At 38.8% G+C, this 19,160-nt stretch overlaps 1 protein-coding gene across 1 annotated transcript; it reads left to right on the forward strand.

The window, feature by feature from the left end:
- Positions 1 to 9,018: 9,018 nt before the first annotated feature.
- LOC131778586 (uncharacterized) lies at positions 9,019 to 12,517 on the forward strand. The gene is made up of 6 exons (XM_066169959.1): positions 9,019 to 9,198; positions 9,685 to 9,799; positions 10,211 to 10,333; positions 10,838 to 10,874; positions 11,318 to 11,444; positions 11,999 to 12,517. The coding sequence occupies exons 1-6, from the start codon at positions 9,055 to 9,057 to the stop codon at positions 12,515 to 12,517; spliced, it is 1,065 nt and encodes a 354-aa protein (XP_066026056.1). The 5' UTR covers positions 9,019 to 9,054.
- Positions 12,518 to 19,160: the final 6,643 nt, after the last annotated feature.

Genomic DNA, 19,160 nt, shown 5'->3' on the forward strand with positions numbered 1-19,160 from the left:
CTTGCATTCCATTGACAACTATTATTTGGACCCTGATGGACTCCTCTGTCACATTTGGGTACCGGGAGGTCGACGCGTCCCCGGGATTCGCTCTCAGCTGGTCATACCTACTTCGCTAAGGCAGGAAATTTTGATTGGAGGTCACGACGATCCCTTGGCAGGTCACTTAGGAGTAAACAAGACTTACGAGAAACTCCGTGAACGTTACTACTGGCCTAAAATGTTTGCAGACGTACAATTTTGGTGTCTTTCTTGTACACATTGCCAGATGAAGAAAAGCCCTAAACAGCGACAGACAGCCCCCATCTTACCGATACCAGTAGAAGGTGCTTTTGACCGGGTAGCTGTTGATTGCCTTGGCCCCTTTCCTGTGAGTGACTCTGGAAATCGCTACATTGTCGTGTTTTCTGATTATCTGACCCGTTACCCAGAAGCCTTTGCTGTACCCACGATTGATGCCCCGACAATCGCAGACTTGCTCGTCAATGAAATCCTTTCCCGTCATGGCGCCCCTCGTACATTGCTCTCAGACAGAGGGTCTAATTTTCTCTCCCGCTTGGTAAAGGAGGTTTGCTTCCTCATGGATACAAAGAAAACGTTTACAACAAGCTATCATCCTCAATGCGACGGCCTTGTCGAACGATTCAACGGAACTTTAGCACAGAGCTTGTCACACTACGTCAATTCTTCTCAGAAAGATTGGGACCGCTATTTAAACCCAGTACTTTTCGGCTATCGTGTCTCACCGTCAGAAGTAACTGGTGAATCGCCCTTTTTCCTACTCTATGGACGACAACCTAGACTCCCTATGGATGTTTCCATGCTTCCGCCTCGAGAAGTCTCTGCTTCAATTGCGGAACATCGCGCACGAGTAGTAGAAAACATCGAGATTGCACATCGCATTGCAAAAGAGAATATACAGCGCGCTCAGCAGCGTATGAAAGATTATCATGATGTCCACGCCGTTCCTATCAGGCATCAAATTGGTGACAGTGTCTGGGTTTACACGCCGCGCAATCGGAAGGGGTTATCTAAGAAGTTAGCCCATAATTGGCATGGACCTTACAAGATTGTTGAATTCTTGTCCCCAGTTCATTGTATCTTGCGGGCCACCGACAACCGCCGTGTCTCCACTACCGTCCACGTTTCTCGTCTCAAGCGTTACGTTTCACCGGATTCGCGCCCCATTCGCCAACCACCAGAGCTTGTTGAAGAATCTTATTTGGCTGAGAATGATTTACCGTCGGACAGCTTTGTAACAGACAACAATGAAGTGCTGCCTGAATCTCTTACCCCTGACCAAGAGGTTAATACTGGACAACCAATACCGGACATCAACGAATGTGCGACTGGCTCCTCTCCTATTCTTCAGGAAACTCGTCCCCAGGCTGCTCCTCTCACTCGTTCGCAAAACTCCGAAACCAGGAACCCCATTCCCTCGGTGTTACAAGCTCAGGAGGCTGATTCTCCACGCTTATCCAGCGACCCTACCCCAGTTCCAGACAACGTCTACCAAGTTGAGAAGTTGCTCAAACAAAGGATGAAAGATGGAGAACACCAGTTCTTGGTTAAATGGCTAGGATTTCCGTCGAGCCAAAACTCTTGGGAACCGGCTGACAACATTCTTGACAAACGCTTGATCGCGACCTTCTATAAGAACCACCCGCGTGCTAATCGCTTCCAGGATTCAAACTTTCATGCACGAATAGCACCTTTGAATATGGTGGACGCCCCGACTGACACCCCTATAATTGCAGCTTTGTCTGTTCAACCGAAAGCTTGATTACCTTTTCGTACTTGCTGTTGCTTAATTTGAACCCCCGAGGCCATTATATTTCGGCTTGTTCGGTTTATGCCGCGGTTCAGGCACAAAACAAAATCAAATACAAAATTTATAAAACAAACAAACAACAACAAAAAAAAAAAAATCCCTATAGTTTTACTTCGCTGTGCTTTTTCGTTTCTTGTATTTATTATGCCTTCTCCTTTTTTCGCTCGACCAGGAGGTCTCGATTTAAGGTGGGAGGAATGTAACAATAGGATTTTTAGTTATCAAGTTCTTTCATGCTTACGCTCAAAAAAATACAATATTCCACGTAGAAAGCTTAGATCAACAAAGCGTCAACGCTACCAGTTCTCCTTTAGTCACCCGTAAGCAGTTGTTATTAGTGTTAAACTGTAACAGCCACCTGTCATGTCCTTTTGTGTAACTGTTATCCACCGGAACTCTTAAAAGTAATTAAAGTTGTAAAAGGCGAAATTCCTACTTAGCCACTAGTGTAGTAGATTACATGATCCTGTAGATTATTCATGGCATTACGTTATCCATGTACGTTAGGTTTAAATAGGACTGTTCTGTAAAGCTTAGCGGTTGGGTTAGGTTAAGTTGGGTGAGAAAGTTAGGAAGAGAACGGGGTCGGACCAGCCCTGGCCAGGCCCGTTCTGGTCAAAATTGTAGTAGAGCTTGAAGATTAAATCTACGTTGGAGCCAACCCTGTTGTCGTTAGTCATTCTCTCAAGGATAGTCAGCAACCGTAATAGATTCCGGTTACCTTCCCGCAGCCAGCGAGTGCCCCCAAGGAAAGCCTTTAGCCAGAAGAGTTTTTAAGAGTTGTCCCCGTCCGTCCGTTCATTTGTGCCCCGTCCGTCCGTTCATTTGTGAAGGCAAAACCCTGTTTTCACATGAGGTCATTCTTTTTGGAGTCAAAAAAAGTGTCAATGTTAGCGCAAAACAAAACTCATTTATTTTAGCAATTAAAATACATATCTAACATAGCGCCTTAAGTAATAGTTGACCTGTTCAAATATTTTGCGTTGCTAGTTTCTGACATATACATGCGGTTTCCTCCTATGTCCGTCTAGACAAATATTGTCGGTGACCAAAATTTTCAGGTTAACAATAATGACACAACTTTACACACAGGATGTTCACTTACTTGATCGCTGGAAGTGCTCGTCCCATCATCTGTCACTTTGATGATGAGGTCATCCTTTTTGGAGTCAAAAAAAGTGTCAATGTTAGCGCAAAACAAAATTCATTTATTTTAGCAATTAAGATACATATCTAACATGGCGCCTTATGTAAAGAAGAAGCAGTCGCCGAGAAGCAGTTAGAGTACTCAAGATCTACAGCTGGTCTTACAAGTTATATTAAATGTTTCATTATCCATCTTATTATCAACAAGTTGGCGACGCGTCTTGGGCATTTTGAAACACAGATGTACACACCTTTTTGGAAAAACGTCAACCGAATTGGAAAAAGCGCCCTTTTTACGACAAAGCTAAAGTTCAATTATTTTTCCTCAATTTTTCAAAAAGAAACTTTCGCTCGTCCTAGTCAGTGGCCTTCAGTGGTAGACAAGGATTGAATTCAAGAGCGACGGACTTTTCAAGGATGGGGTGCATGGTAAAAAACTATATACTTAAAAATAAACCTTAGCACTTCTTACTGGTTTTCGTGTGTTTTCCTGCCCTGACCTGACAAACGACTCGTCTTTGACTCCGTGTGGACGTGTACACGACAGAGATGCCTTACCCGGCGTCATGCTGCAGGAGAATAACACCTTTGTTAAGGGGCTTATTAATTCACCTGGTTTAGGGTTTTAGAGGGGGGGAAGGGGGGAGGGGTAATGGAGAGTAGCCGTTTTCTCGAGTAAAAATTTAAAAGGGGTGCCACTAAAAAAACAATTTTGTTTCAAACAGGGATTGGAGCGAAATAAAATCCCTAAATAATGACGTAACCTTCAAAATTTTTCAAAAACCCGACAGAGTTTGCTATAGTGAAAAGACAGAAAAAATATTTTTGACGATAGTTATCAAGTAGGTAAAGGTAAGGATATAGTAAATCAACAAAAAAATTGCCCATTTTCTTATCACCAAATTATAAGACATTTCCGAAAAGTGACGATATTATTTGAGAACATTTCCTCAATTCTAGGGGATATACTCAGTAGTAAAAACCAATAAAACTCCTTTACCATTTCCCAAACATTGGGAAGTGGTAACGAGACACTTCGAACAGTGTTATGAATAGCGTGATAACATTTACCTGATTATCACTGCGAAAGACTGGGCCTCAGGTGCTTTAACTCCAGTAACTGTCAAACAGTTCCACAACCACTGACACAAAGCGCGATAGCATTCAAGGGAAGTGGATTAATAAACTTTGAGCAGTCCATTTCCATCTCCTCCACAAGGTTCCGGAAACGATTGAGTATCCAGTATGAACAATTATCCTGACAGAGATCCAATTAGAAATGAAAAGGGCTCGCAAGTGTAAATCGACAAGAGTGTTTGGCCATTTGCAAGCTCCTGCATTTACTGTTGAAGTTGATCTCTGCTCACCTCAGCCAAAACTCCATCAGCGTATGGCAGTTCTTCTGTAAACTCGAACTCATTCTTTAGATGGTTGTGATCTCTCATAAGTTTGTTGGCATCCAAGACGGTATACAAGGATGACAAGTCACGAATTTTATTTAATTCCAAGGGATAACTAATGATCATCTCCGTTGCAATCTGGGGTATGTCATTCAAACATGTTCCTAGACTGTTCTTGTTACCAGAGGCACCTAAAATAGCGTGGCCCCCCCCAAAATCTGCAAGCTTGCATACGACAGGAATGTTTTCCCACATGTACATAAATTCTAATTCATCACCGCACACATCAATGTAATGGTCGTTAGTCAAAAGAATGTTCGCCGGTTTCAAGTCCCTGTGTGCTATTTCATTTTCGTGTAGAAACTTCAAGCCAACTGCAACTTCTTTTGCTATTACAGGGACAACATGCTCGATTTCTTTTAAATTTGTATTGCAAATCGGCGTGAGACAAGAATTCTGAGAGGGAGCTAACAACTCTGTCGTCTTCAAATGGCCTAAAGGAGAATTTGACATACTCGGTCATTACTCCAAATGGACTAACTGATATCGCTATAAACGACACAATGTTTGGCCATTTACGCGGTTCAAATGCCTTGCCTCCTTTGAGAACTCCCTTTCATCACCTCTGATGTCTCGAGGAACTTTAACCACAACTTGTTGACTTTGACCGTCTTGTTGATTGTAATGCCCAACCTTCATCACACCATAGCTGCCATAACCTATTTCCTTTTGATCTTTGAAATATTCCATTTAAATTGCGGCAGGCCATCAAAACCACTTCTTTGAGGATGCTTTGGTTTGGGCTGTGGAAATTTAAACGACATGTTTTGAGTACAAGCTTAGCGCACCACGCGCTGAGCATACCACAGGACAGGAAATTCAACAAAAAGCGATTGCATTCGTTTGGGGATACGCCAAATGTTAATTGACTGAGACGCGCCCCATGGACTTTCTTGGAATAAAATCGCCATCATTTATGGGTTTTCAAAGAAATGAGAGGGTTTCGAATAACTGATTCATGGCTGATTATATTTATAAGGGATAATAAGACCCAAGAATCGATCGTGGTCATATATGTCGCATGTTATTAATATGCAAATATGACGATCTAATCAAAGTTCATGTAAGTTAACCTCGTTGACCTTAAGTTTTGTGCGCCACAGCAAATGATCTATGACAAGGTAAGAAACGACCTCCATAAAAAGGGATAACAGGACAAACCACAACATATCCAACGTCCCAAAGGTATTGTGGAAAGTTACAAAAGCTCTACCACGCGAAAGAAGATGAACTGAGCTGGTCATGAATTGTTGTCCTTTAAACACATTATTGCTTGAAAAATACTACCGGAGGTCACGCACGATAGCCGCGATCGAAAAAGTGACCTTAAAAATTGCGTTTGAAGCTTTCCGAAAATTGAAAACAGGCAACTTATTCTAGCAGAATACATTAAAACGGCCTTTCGCTCGAAAAGGGTACATCGATTAGCATTATCTGCTGCGCTGACGTAAGTCACTGTTAATTACGCACTCGGTAACTCAGGCCCCGTCCTCACTAATGAGAACAGAAAACTCCTTTTTTTTTTTCTGAATTAAATAGACGGTGTAAATTTAGAAGTGAAAAGTTTACTTATCTATATTCAACGTTTGATTTTGCAGCTCAGTAGCCTGCATATAAACACGTCAAGTAAAATTCACGATCTCCCGAGCTGTAGCTCCTCTAGATTGTAAAGATCACCTTGGCCTCTTCTTTCTTTTAAAATATCCCGTACCAAAAAGTGTTTCGAGGGGTCTTAGGTCTTAGGTCTTTGGTCTTAGGTCTTAGGTCTTAGGTCATAGGTCATAGGTCATAGGTCATAGGTCTTAGCTTTTGTGACACCCATCACCGCATGGGTATTGTGGCGAAATCTTCGTTCTTTTAGGACAACGATTGGACGATATATCCCCACATACCAACAAATTTCTCTGCGAGTTTAAGCTGCTTGTCCCTTTGGCGGTGTATTGCACTCTGAGCGCCAGAAAGCGCCTGGCACGAGATTAAAACCTACCATTCGGTCGAAGAGTCGAGTGGGAGGCAAGCCCCAGCACCTCGAGTGATGTTGAAACCGTCTGTGGGAAGCTAAGGTCTTGTTTCTTGAATGTGATGATATTATCCTGAATTATAAATACAACTGTGAATAGAAAGACTAAAAGTTTTAGATAGCTTCCCAAAACACGTTCGGCCGCCATTGCATCATATGCCTATTCCTTTGCCGACGCAAGCTATCCACAAATTGCCACTTTCAACTGGTTTTTTTTCCTTGCAAATTCCGGCTCTCGGCTTAGCCGGTGAAATTGTACTTTTAAAAGATTCTGTTAAGAAAGTCTACAGTTTATATCCGTTAGGCGAAAGAGGAAAGCCGAACTGTCAAATTCAAGCTCGTCCTCTTTCACTTACTTAGTGAGGTGTTAATTTAAAATTATTATTAGCTGTCTCAAAAACACAACCGTTAGACGAAAGAAAAAAGCCGAACTGTCAAATTCAAGCTCGCCTATTAAATGACATAGTGAGATGTTAATTTAGAATTATAATTAGCTGTCAGTAAAACACAATAGAGAAATGAAATGTCTTCCAATCACTATAGTGTTGGTTACTTAACACCTTTTTCAATTGGACTCCCATCTTTTAAGCTGGGTAAACAACACCAGGATAGACTCTCACACAAGTGTTTGTTCGACTTTTATCCTCTTGTAACTGTAGAAAGAGTTAGAAAGAGTTTTAGTTGTAGACATCTTACCATCTCTCATACTTCAATCTACAGTTAGGTTTGTTTGTTACACGCGACGTGATCACATGACATCTTGACCGACAGAATTTATAAAACTATAAGATTTCCATTTTTTTCTGTTTTGAAACACCTTTTAGGATAGTCAACGCAACAATCTCGATAGTCTGTAACTGCTTGTAATCCATTACAATATTTGTAACCATCTCCCGCAGCCATCATAATATTTGCCTTCCATGAAACAGGTAAATATCTCGAGAGATGAAATTATTAGTAAAATGTAAAATTCTCCAATTCATTTTATAACTTTTGATTCTAATTCATTGCATTAGCTGGTGTTTGGTTTCACTTTTTATACCAGCAAAAGAGGGAAACAAATTAGTATAATCACGTCACGCTGTACGTCAAGCCGGATATTTTTTTATTAGGTTTTGATGGTCCACGGAAATGTTTAGTATGTCACTGGAGAATGTCGTGGTCCATAACAGCATGAAATAATTAACGATGGACACAAATTTCCAGAAAGGAGGGCCAGTTCATTGCGTTCCGTGTGCAAATTATCAGAAGAAACTTCAAGAATTCTTTCAGAGTGTATGCGTGTTGTTTTGTAAATAACACCGAAACATAGTTTTGCTTGTTGGTGTGTCCCTGTAAGTTACGTGGAATGTCTGTAAGGACCAGAATGTCAATTTTTAATTTTTGATCTTCTCCACACTGTGCGTGGCTCATGGCCTGATTCCACGATAATTATCGAGGAGCCGCCATCTAGTCACCTTTGTTTACTTTGTAAGTCAAGGAGCGTTACAACACGGATCATGTTTATGTGATCTTTTAGGACAACTTGAGATCCATTTTCCATCCCGTTGTTATGAAAACCTAAAATCTTCAAAATAGAAGATAAACAAACAAAGTTTAGATGGTCAAAGTGATATCTCGAGCGCAATTAAGCAAACACGCGGATTTGCGTTGTTTTAAAGATGTTATTAGATGAAAGTTAGAGAGATACCTGCGGTTTTGAGGTAGTCGGTGACTTTTGGCCCGATTTACACCTGTATTTTTAGAATTCTTTCTTAAAAACTGGGTGGTCTAACCAAAAATAAACTTTGGCTTGTAGCAACACAGCTATTTTAGAAATATGCCTTGAATCCTTTTCATGGGCAAAAAAAAAAAATAGAAAAAAGAAAAAGAAAACCTTTACTTTCGACGGGAATTCGAGAGGACTGCTCTTAGCGACAGCGGCACTCAATGTATGGTGGTGACTTATATAGCATTCAGTAAGAAAAAAAAATACTAAATCCTATCTACTTAATCAGTTATTTAGTTTGTTTTTTTTTTCGTCTCTTTCTTTGCGTGTTATCCGCCCGGAAATACTTCTTTTCTGCATGTTATCATAGTTTAGACTGGAGCTGGACTCGCGGTGTTATAGTTTACTAAGTCTCATTAACATAAAATTGTAGTAGTTTAACTTTCCAAATTTTGAAATTAAAATGATATTAATTGTGTATCGTTAAAGAGAGAGCACTTTTTAGGGAAGCGTTTGCAGGAAAGACTGAAAAGATATAATAATACTGTTGTACGCCCCTGAGATCAAATTCGCATTTAAGAAAAAGATGTGGTATTTACTAACTTCTTTAATACGCAATACCCTAGCAGTTTTTGGGAAGAGTTGTGACTGAATAAATAACGGAACAAATTATTTGCTAAATTATAAAAAGGGTACCTTATTAAAAAATTGTAACAGACGTTTTTAGCTATTCGCTGAAAATGCTCCATTGACCCGATTATCAGAAAAGAACACTGCGGACCACCGAGCAACAGACGTTAGACGAGGTCTGTTTTCTATAGATGTGTTCCGTTATTTGAATGTGCCTCGAGTTGGAATATTCTCGGTGCACGACGACTTGGAGTGTACCATGAGATGCCTTCAACATCCTTCTTGTATTTCTGTGAACTTGGCCCTCGAAATAAGACTGTGGTGCGAGTTATTGTCATCTGATAAGTACAGCAACCCCAGGGAATTCAGACAAAACGAAAGCTCACATCACTATCACATCGTGGTAAGGACTCTCTTCTGTGTTTTTTCATATTTCAAAGCAGCCTGTCCGGGGAAACACTCTATAATATATTAATTGCAGCCTTAATTAAGGAAGCGTCATCCAAGATGAATGATCACTAACTTCTTTTGGGATTAAAATAATTACCCGTGCCTTCTTCCGGAGTGAACGTTTGTCTTCCTTCAAGACTGAATGAGATGTGCTTTTTCCGATTATCATTTCACTCGCTCTCTCGTTAATTCGCTTACTTCTCTATTCACTCATTTCATTTGTTCATCCCTTCATATTCTTAGGTGTGCCAACCACGACCTAACTCCACAGAAAAACAATCTTTGAATCGAATGGCTATTGTATAAGTTTCTCTTAAGTGAATATTACAAAAGCAGCTCATTAGTGAATTTTCAACACCCTTCCATAGTACGCTGTTTGGGCTAAGTCGTGTTATACTGAGCGTGAAAGTTCTTTTTTATCTCTCTCTTTCTTCGGAAGAACATGTGTGCTGACAATCCTTGCGCGAACAACGCCACTTGTCGAAGCAGTTTTACAGACAAACTTTATCAGTGTCTATGTCCTGCCGGATACAAAGGTCCGAGGTGCCAAACAGGTAAATAAAAAAAATCCTTTATATTGTTCAAGTGAGATCTTCAATTCAATTATTAAGAAGCATTCAAGTCGAAAACTAACTACATGAACATGTGTCATTTACATCATCATTTCTAAGCAAAAAAAAAAAAAAAAAAACCAAAGAGAGAATGAAAGAGAGAGACACACAGAGGAAAGTAAACTTACATGCTTTTTTCTTAAATCTGAAACTGGCGTCTAAGATTTGAAAAGTAATTCTAATTGTGGGTAAGTGAAGTGGATTAACTTAAACTACAATGAACCTACATACGAATACATTTGATTTAGTACTAATGAGATTGAAAAGAAAAGCAAATGATTACCTGCAATTCCACCTGACCCACTAATTCATCTGTTTGTTTCCTTCGCTTCCTGTTTCTTTTGTTGTCTTCAGACATCGATGAGTGTGCCAAAGGGATTCACAATTGCAGTCCCCATGCCTTTTGCAACAATACCAAAGGGTCTTACTACTGCGCATGCAAGCCCGGATTCACTGGGAATGGCCAAGGATGCAAAGGTACATGCAAACGTTGACTTTTGTACACATTAAGTTAAGAGGGGTTCCTATGAAAGAACTTTCTGATGAAAATGTCAACGCACTGCAGTAACCATGACGCGTAACGCAAAGCACATAGCAAACAGAGCATGAATTCACAAATATACGAAATCAGACAACTCTTATGATAAGAGAGAAGAGTATTTCGTGGGTTGATACCATGAAATTTGAGCAGGAAAAAGAGCAGAATGATTAATCACTCTTAAAACACAAGTTACTTTAGTTACTTGGAGAGCCATCAGTTAATTAGTAACTTTAAAGACTGGATGGAAATAATTATTATCCATGATAATGATACCCTCTCTTCTTTTGTAGGATTTGAAGTAACATGCATGCATGCTACTCGAGAAAGTCCTCTAGAAAAGAAAATGTCTCAGTTCAGCCAGGAAGAAAAAAAAAGACTAACACACGATAGACAATATGATTTTATAATTCTAATCAAAGGTATTTTTAAACTACTTACAGAAGCTACTTCGTGTAAAGAAATTTATGACAAGGATATGTAAGTAGAATTGATACTCGATTATTTATTATTTATTTTTATCAAGTCCATCACGTCACCGAATATAACCCAATTTTCAAGCCACATTCCAAAAAGTCCGTCTAAATTAAATTCACTTTGGTGGAGTGTATTACTGTCCTCACAGAAGTGAAAAATATCCTTTGCCCCCAGAAACCTGTTTAATTCCAGGATAAAAAACCTTGTTGCTACAAAGGCTGTTGTTTATATTCTGCAGTTGTTGACGTCGTCTTTTGCTGAAGGATCAACTTTTCCTTTGCTTATTTGTTGAATCATTATTATTATTATCACTCTGTATCTTTCCCATTATCACCTTCATTGCCACCGTTGTAGCTATAATAGTTATTTTTATAAGCTCAAGTTTTATTTCATCATCATTGTTTTCACTATTAATTGTATTTTTTTTTTTCATTTTGATTCGAAAGATCTAATGTGAGTGGTGTGGTTACCCTTCTTGTTGACTCCCAACCATTGTCCGTTTTCTGTCACATGGGAAATTTTGGGTGTGGAGATGGTGGATGGACACCAGTCATAAAGATTGACGGCAGAGAGGTGCATAATTTATTAAATAATTCATTTCCTGTATAAACCCGCTCTCTTTCAAAACGTTGCAAATTAAAAACGTGCGTGTTACACATGAATGCTTTCTGTTGTCTTCCATCGAGAAGGTAATACATGAAGAACAGACTTCGCTCAAGACTTGATGTGTGTAGTGACTGTTGAAAAAGGATGAAAAAGAATGTGTAAATATATCCTAACATATTTGTCTCTAGTATCATGTAACAGCTAGATAAGAAATACGCACCATAATGGTTAATGGGAAAAAATGATGCTGCTAACTCTTAGATAAACACAGGGTCAGATGATGATTCTAAAGACGGGAACGACAGTACCAGTTCATTTCGTTTCGTTACCGCAAATCTTACAAAACTTAATAAACACAATGATAACAAAAATGATGATTATGTTGATCAAAGATCAACTGACAATACTTCTCCTTTGAAAAAACGTCATTTTAAAAGTGAGAAAAAACTTCAGGATTATTGAATTTGTCCAAGTGATGAATATTATAGCAACAATGACGGAATTATCTTAATCTTCTTCAGACCACTTTTCACTATAATGCACCTTACTGGAGTAATTATAAAGAATTCAACATTGCCGGAGGAGAAACTGGGTTCGACGGGCAGGAATTAAAGCTACCCACCTACTGGAACACATCCTTCTCCAATATCTGTCTCGGTATGAAGATCGACCAACAGCTCAAGTTCATTGTCATCCACAAGCAAGCTGACTCTCTGTACTCACTGATCGCTGATGGGCAATACCGCAACACCTCACTGGGTCGTGACAAGTGGAAAGAGTTGATAGGTTCGCAAGGCTCATTACAGCACAACTGCGACAAAGAAGGGTTCAATGCCGTTTGTACTAAGGAAGGATATTCTAAAGCCAGAATTAGTATTGTTGGCAACAACGAGAATAATTGTTTTTCGTGTGACTCAAGGATCGGACTTGGCACAGGAGGTTACCCTGACCATTCAAACACGTGTGGTAACGAGGCCGTGGCTAATCCAGATAATGGAGACAAACACATCAAAGTCATGGGATACATCTTGGTCCAATAAACATGACTAAAAAAATAATATTAAGTTCAATTGTTTGTATACATATTTTCCTGTTTCAAGCGCAACTCCTCGGATATGGACTTGTATCCGCGCGTGACTTTAGTTTTACCCTGGATCAATCTCTAGCCATTCTTTCTATTAAGTCTACAAAGGTAAATTTGAGAGTTCAAACATTCTTTCATGTAAAACGGCATATCAAATAGCATTTAAATAATCTGATAACAGAGTTGTCCAACTCGCTTACTGTGTCGTAGAAAATATCATTAGCAGATAACTTTTTTTCTAATATTATCCTACAATTTCAGAAGGTGTAACATAAGAGGAAGAGGTGGACGGGTCAAAATCTCTCCCCCCTGCGTTTCGATTCTAATTTGTGTCGTTAATATCCTTAAAAGGATCGATTTGGAAAGGAACAGTTATGCTTTGTGGCCTAAATGAAAATTGAAACGATACTTTAATAAAGTAGACTGGTTTGTTCATGTATTGTCTTTCGTTGCTTTCAGTGAGATGTAGATGCACAGTTCTGGACTTATCAATAACTACCTTGGACTTCCTGCTTAGATATAACAATCTTCCGTAACTAATATAATCTTGTCTCTCCACCACATCGCCCGTTTTACATAGGTGCCCTCTTTTCTACGCTATTTCCACTCTACAACTTTATTTACCCTTTCGGATATCACATAGAGAACAGTGTGGAGAATATGCATACTGATTTTAGGGCGTAAAGGAATAACCTTACAATAGATTGGCATACCACCCAACGGGGGCCTTGAGGCAGAGTACGGAAAAAGTCTTTGAGGCCCTCGTGAAAATAACAGGCCCTTAGTTGCTCTACAACAATAAAAGCTGGATAAGCTCTGGCAGGAACAGCCCTTTGACTTATAAGCTGTTATTACCTTTCAAATGATTTCCATTTCTCAGCCAGTTTATTTTGTGAGAGCAGTCACACTGGTCCTAAATACTGTTTTGTCAGTTGCTTAATGCGTATAAATTAAAGTAGCCTGGAAACTAGGGAAAACTCCCAAAGAAAGTTTAGCACAGAACAACCTGAAGAATGTTTTATCATCAATTTTAGCTAACAAAATTTAGAAATAAACCTATTAAATAAAATGCTCACAAGAAATACAAACATGGAAATATAAATTGAAAACATTTTACCCAAACTTTTTACAAGGAGAGAAATGTTGGATTTAGTTATTTTGACTTATAATGTCTCACACACCTGTAGTGTTGTTTCTTTAAAGTATGATTACTATTGTACAGTGAAATTAGCAGAAAGCCTCTTCCAACATTCAGGCATGGCATGTTCAAAACTTTCTAAAAACCTACTATCGTAGTGTCCCATATACCCTTTCACTCCCTGGATCGTGGTGTAAGTTCTCCTTACCATCCGCCATACATTTCTTTCAATATTAGTTCTGAGAAGATGGTAGTAAATTAAAGATCACTTCATCATAAGGTGGATAATTTTCTTTACTCTCACCACCTTTTGTTTTATGGAATTATTGATTCTGTTAAGAGAAATTACTCATTTGTGAGCATTTTCCTGCATAGCCGACAATTTGCACGTGTTCAATTTGAGAGTCCATTTCCTCTTTGGGTTATTATTCTTAGGTCTGACAGGCCCCTGTGATAACCTTGTTGTTGGTTTTTATTGCTCCCAAATAAAGAGCTTACAAAATACTCTGGTTTGGTTTAAAAGACCTCAAGCAAAAGGACGGCATGGACTTAAATCACACTTGATCTCACAGCCACTGATGATGCTCTCCATCTCCATGCAAGGCCATGAAGTAGTAATTTTCATGTAAACCTCATGAAGTTGCAGTATTAGTAAAAACTTGATCTTAAAGGGCCAATAAGCTGGAAGTTTCTCATGGCTGGCTTCTCACTGAAAACAAGTTGACCCTAAAGCTGTCCTTTTTTAGCAGCACACTGGTCACAAACTCTGACTGGGTGATCCCAGCCTCTTAAAGTCAGAGGTCTCCTACTTTCTGAACAGTTGCTGCAGACACCCATACCACAGGCTCGGCAGTGATGTTTGGTATCACTTCCCTTGAATTCAGTTTGGCAACAATTACAGGATAAAATTTGAGAGTCTGGTACCCAGTATCCCGGCCTTGCTGCATCAGTGATGAACCCCTTAGGGTAAACAATGGCTGTTTTTAAAACACCCACAGCGGACTGAACAACTTATAATACAATTCAGACAGCTACTGGTCCAAAAGGGTTTTCAGAATACAGACTGTGGTCGTCTTCAGGGTGCAAAATTTCTTGAGGAGTTTCCTCTTCTAGAGCATCCGATAAATCACTGCTCAAAAGAGCACAAAATAGGTATTTAATATTGAGGAGAACTCACAATCAAGTTTAGCCCTTCACCTCACGATCTAATTGTTAATTCTACCTCTAGCTGCGACAAATTTCTCTATAAATTAATTACAAGAGTTTGGTGGCAGGTCAAGATAAAAACATCTGGCTGATAAGTTTGAGTACTCTCATTACCTGTTTGCTTGATAATGTATGGATATCACAGAGAGAAGTTACATGTTAATCACTTCTGGGAGTTAAAGTTCTGGATTAGTGTTTTACTGTTAATTTATTTCAAATGACAACCTTACTTTAAGTCACATGTGGGTTGAGACTGAGCCTCCACGGTTGATGTTTTTCCAAAACAGCGGTCACACACTCTCACTTGTTCCTCACCCCAGCCTCGTTCTGGTACAGGCGCGACAGTGGTGCTTAGTCTTCCCGTCGCTGAATATTTGACGGCATACCTGACAAGCCTAAAAGATAAGAAATAAGACAGAAGAAGAAGTTAGGACAGTTTTTGACTAATTTGACTTTTAAATTTGTTTCAACCAAAATTTGATGAATAGAGAGGGTAAGTTTCTCATAAATGAAGCTGTGGCACTGAGTCAATGAAGAGGTATTACATGATAATTTGGTTTTATCGACTGAGTTGATAATATAAATTGGCCACTGTGAAGGGTTTCTTTATTTTTTTATTCATATTTATATTTTGTTTTTTTGTCTTTCTTTTTTTTTTCTTCATTTTGAGCCCTAAACTTCATCGTGTATGACTACAATGTAGAGGCAGTTCACTGCAAACTGAGCCAAGTTTTTTTAAACTTACTGTTATTTCAGAATTTGCGACCTATTAATCTGGAGCCACTCTGTCTGTGCTCCAGTTGGTCACTGCCTGACTGGAAGGAGTACCGAGATTGCTAACTGCGTCAGTTACATGGCTGAAATGATCCAAAAACCGTCTGGCCGCATGGCCACCATCCAGCTTCGCAAAAACTTGCTGAATACAAAAAGTGTGTTACAATAAAAGATGCAAAAGACTATTTTCTTCACGAAATGGCTGGAGCTTGTTGGTCAAAAACCTTTCATTTATTATACTTGTCCAGTTAAAACTCATAGAAAACTGAAATATATTGTTTTGTTTCAACTTCATTCTATAAAAGGGATAGCCCACACCTTTTATTGCTTTACTGCCCTACTAACCCTCTTGGGATGTTGTGAACACTAGAAAAGTTTATCAATCACTTGCCTCCGGTTTGTGATTTACTAATTTTTCATGTGTTCTCCCAACATACTGCATGGTTATTACGCTGATAAACCAATAGGAAGTGTGTTATATTACTCAAATACAAATTAAGAGTCTGTTTCTGTAAGCAATGTCACAGATTTTCATGAATTATCGGGAAAAAAGTGGCTGGATTTATCTTCAGTAGTCGAGCATTAAACCTCACCCCAGGCCGTGCATGGCGAAGCTCAGTCCAGACCACAGTCTTAACTGGGTATTTATTTCCAAACCAGTTCTGACGGCTACGATAGATTACACCACATCCTGGGCACTCCAGAACATATTTGCCGATAACAGGTTTAGTGAATCTGACATTACAGTGAAAACTAATTGAACCCTTTACACCCTAACATCAGCATGCATATTATTCATGTTGTTCTCTGCAAATTAAATAGTACTGGGATGGAGAATTTGTTTTAAAAGAGCTCTCTTACTGGGAGTCATCTTGTTTCTTTGCATGACCTTGAAGAATTAGTTGCTAGTTAGTCTTAGGGGTCAAAAGGTATAAGACTATAAGGTATAAATCTTCTGACTTAAGGAATTGAATGCTGGCACATGTTTCCATAAGAACCATACTAGTTTGGCTTCCTATAAATACAGAGTTTTATTTTTGTTGCTGAATGGAAGGTCTCAAGAAATCGACAAAAAGTTTTAACGATCACCTGTTGAGTACCTCAAACCCGCAAAAACAGTAGGATAAAGAAAACAGTTAGCTGTGTGGTTACCATCATTTTGATAAGGGTCTTTGTTCTTGCAATGATTTTCAGCTGAAGTGTTCTCGCGAAACAAAAATAAAAAATGAAAGAATCATCGAAAGTATAACACAGTGAGCTCCATACACTGTGCGAAGTACGTATATTTAAAGGAACACCTATACTGTTCTTGCGATATTTTTTATGAAATAGTTATACAGGGAGTATTAGTTTCAAAAAGGCCTATTTCTGAACAGGTAAGCCACAGTTGACGAGGGTAGATGAGAAAAATAAGCGAATAAATCATTAGCTGAGCATTAGATATATAGATAAATAAATGATCAATTAAAATTGCAAACGGATTATGAATAAGAAAAAAAAATTATACTTGGACTACAGTTCTATCTAGAAGTAAGGAAATGGCTGGAAGAAATGATCACGTAATTACACATCAGAGGGGCTATCATTAAACTTCTCCTGAACTATTTTGCTTTATACATGGCATTTTTCCATCAAAATTTCGGCTAATATCAAACGAGAGAGAAACCGATTCTTACCACAATGTAAAAGTAATGCCAACTTTTGTCTTGTCTGAATTCCTTGGGGTCGCTCTACTAATCGGATGACAGGAACTCGTTGTTGAAGGCATTTAAAGGTACATTCAAAATCGTTGTACACCAACAATATTCCAACTCTCGGCATATTCAAATAATGGAACTTGTTTAGAGAAAACAGACTGTATCTTGCCTCTTTGTCTCTTTGCATGAAAGTATTGGTTCCTAGCAAGTGGGCCAGACAAACATGATATTAAGCAGATGGTGACAATTTTTCTAGTCACACTATTCTTGAAGAAGTTTACAAAATGTAGTTGATTACTTCTTACTAGTGATCTACTGGAAGACAGACGAATAGATTGCGTCACCACCGACCATTTTTGCTTCTTTATTACATAAAACAAATAGATTCAAAGTCGTTGTGGGTCCGTTCAATGGTAGATTTAATGAAACATCAGTGATTCACTCAAGCTGCACCTTGTGTAGTGCATGCTATGATTTTTTATTGAAAAGGTGCACGGTAACATGAAATCCATTTTTTTTGAAGCAGAGCAAGTTAGAGGGGAGATATGAACAGAATAAATGGCACTGAACGCGTCTAGAGAAATTCGTTCATGAATTCCAGCGTTTACAAGAGGTCTTGCATGTTTTCGATCTATTAATAGTTACGAATTCTTAATAAAATTATATTTTCCCATGTCAGGATAACGTCTCAAATAATCGACACAACTAAACAGTAGCAACAAGTGTTGCACAGCAAATAGAGCACTCTTACCATGCGGTCCCTGCAGTTCATGCAGTTGTCTTGAGCACCTTACACGTCCCGACGACACCTTTTTTAAAACTTAGAATGCCGCTATTTTTCTTAGAGTGATTAGTAGTGTTTACAAATTCCTAAATAATTACATAACCCGTCTGTGCTAAACTTAGATAAATTGTAACAGGAAGAGTACGTTGTGAAAATGATTACAATAGGATTCTGCTTCTAGACAACTGATATGATAAATGATGCGACCAGATTTCAGTTGGGAGGTAAAGTTATCACTCCATTAGGGCGATTTACTTTGTAATGCTTGACTGAACGAGCAATGTGGAGAAACTCATTAAACTCGTAATACTCCCCTAGGTTATTAAAGGGCAGAGATCCATTGCTAATTTCCATATGCATATACCAGGGATATACATCAACTGGAACTCGAAGAAACTGAGAGAATTTTACAAGACTTCCTTGCTCTTTAATGCTTCACAACATTCGCGAATTTAAGTCAACATAATAAATTCTCAATGCAAGTCTCCAATGAAAATCCTGCAGATACAATCCTGACTGTAAATCTCGAATTTGAATGTTGTATGTAAGTACACTTTGTGAATTGAATGTTAATCAAAATAACAGCTTCAAAGCATGGCTTAAATTTGTCTTTGGGTTCAATACTTGTTTCATTTTACTTAATTGGCACTAAAATTTGGCATTTTGCCCACTGTTTTTAAATAGTAATGGTTATGCGATCAAAAAATCAGGTCTCGGTTGTTCGAAGGGCGACGAACAATATCCAACGGATTAATAATGCAAACGTGTTTTTAAAGAATGGAAATAAGTAATTGTAATAGTCCAGTGAAAGTACTGAGGGTGAACGATCTTATTGTAGATGATGTGAGCATTAGTGAAATACTAGCGGCCACCTATCGTTCTGGCCATATCGCATGATCCTTTGTAAAATTACTGAGTTCTTGTTCTCATTATGTCATATGATCTTAAGTAAAGTTACTGACAACCAGCTGACGAGGCACAAAGTCTGATATTTTTTTCC

Source organism: Pocillopora verrucosa, chromosome 7 (genome assembly GCF_036669915.1).
Source record: "Pocillopora verrucosa isolate sample1 chromosome 7, ASM3666991v2, whole genome shotgun sequence".
Lineage (NCBI taxonomy): Eukaryota > Metazoa > Cnidaria > Anthozoa > Scleractinia > Pocilloporidae > Pocillopora > Pocillopora verrucosa.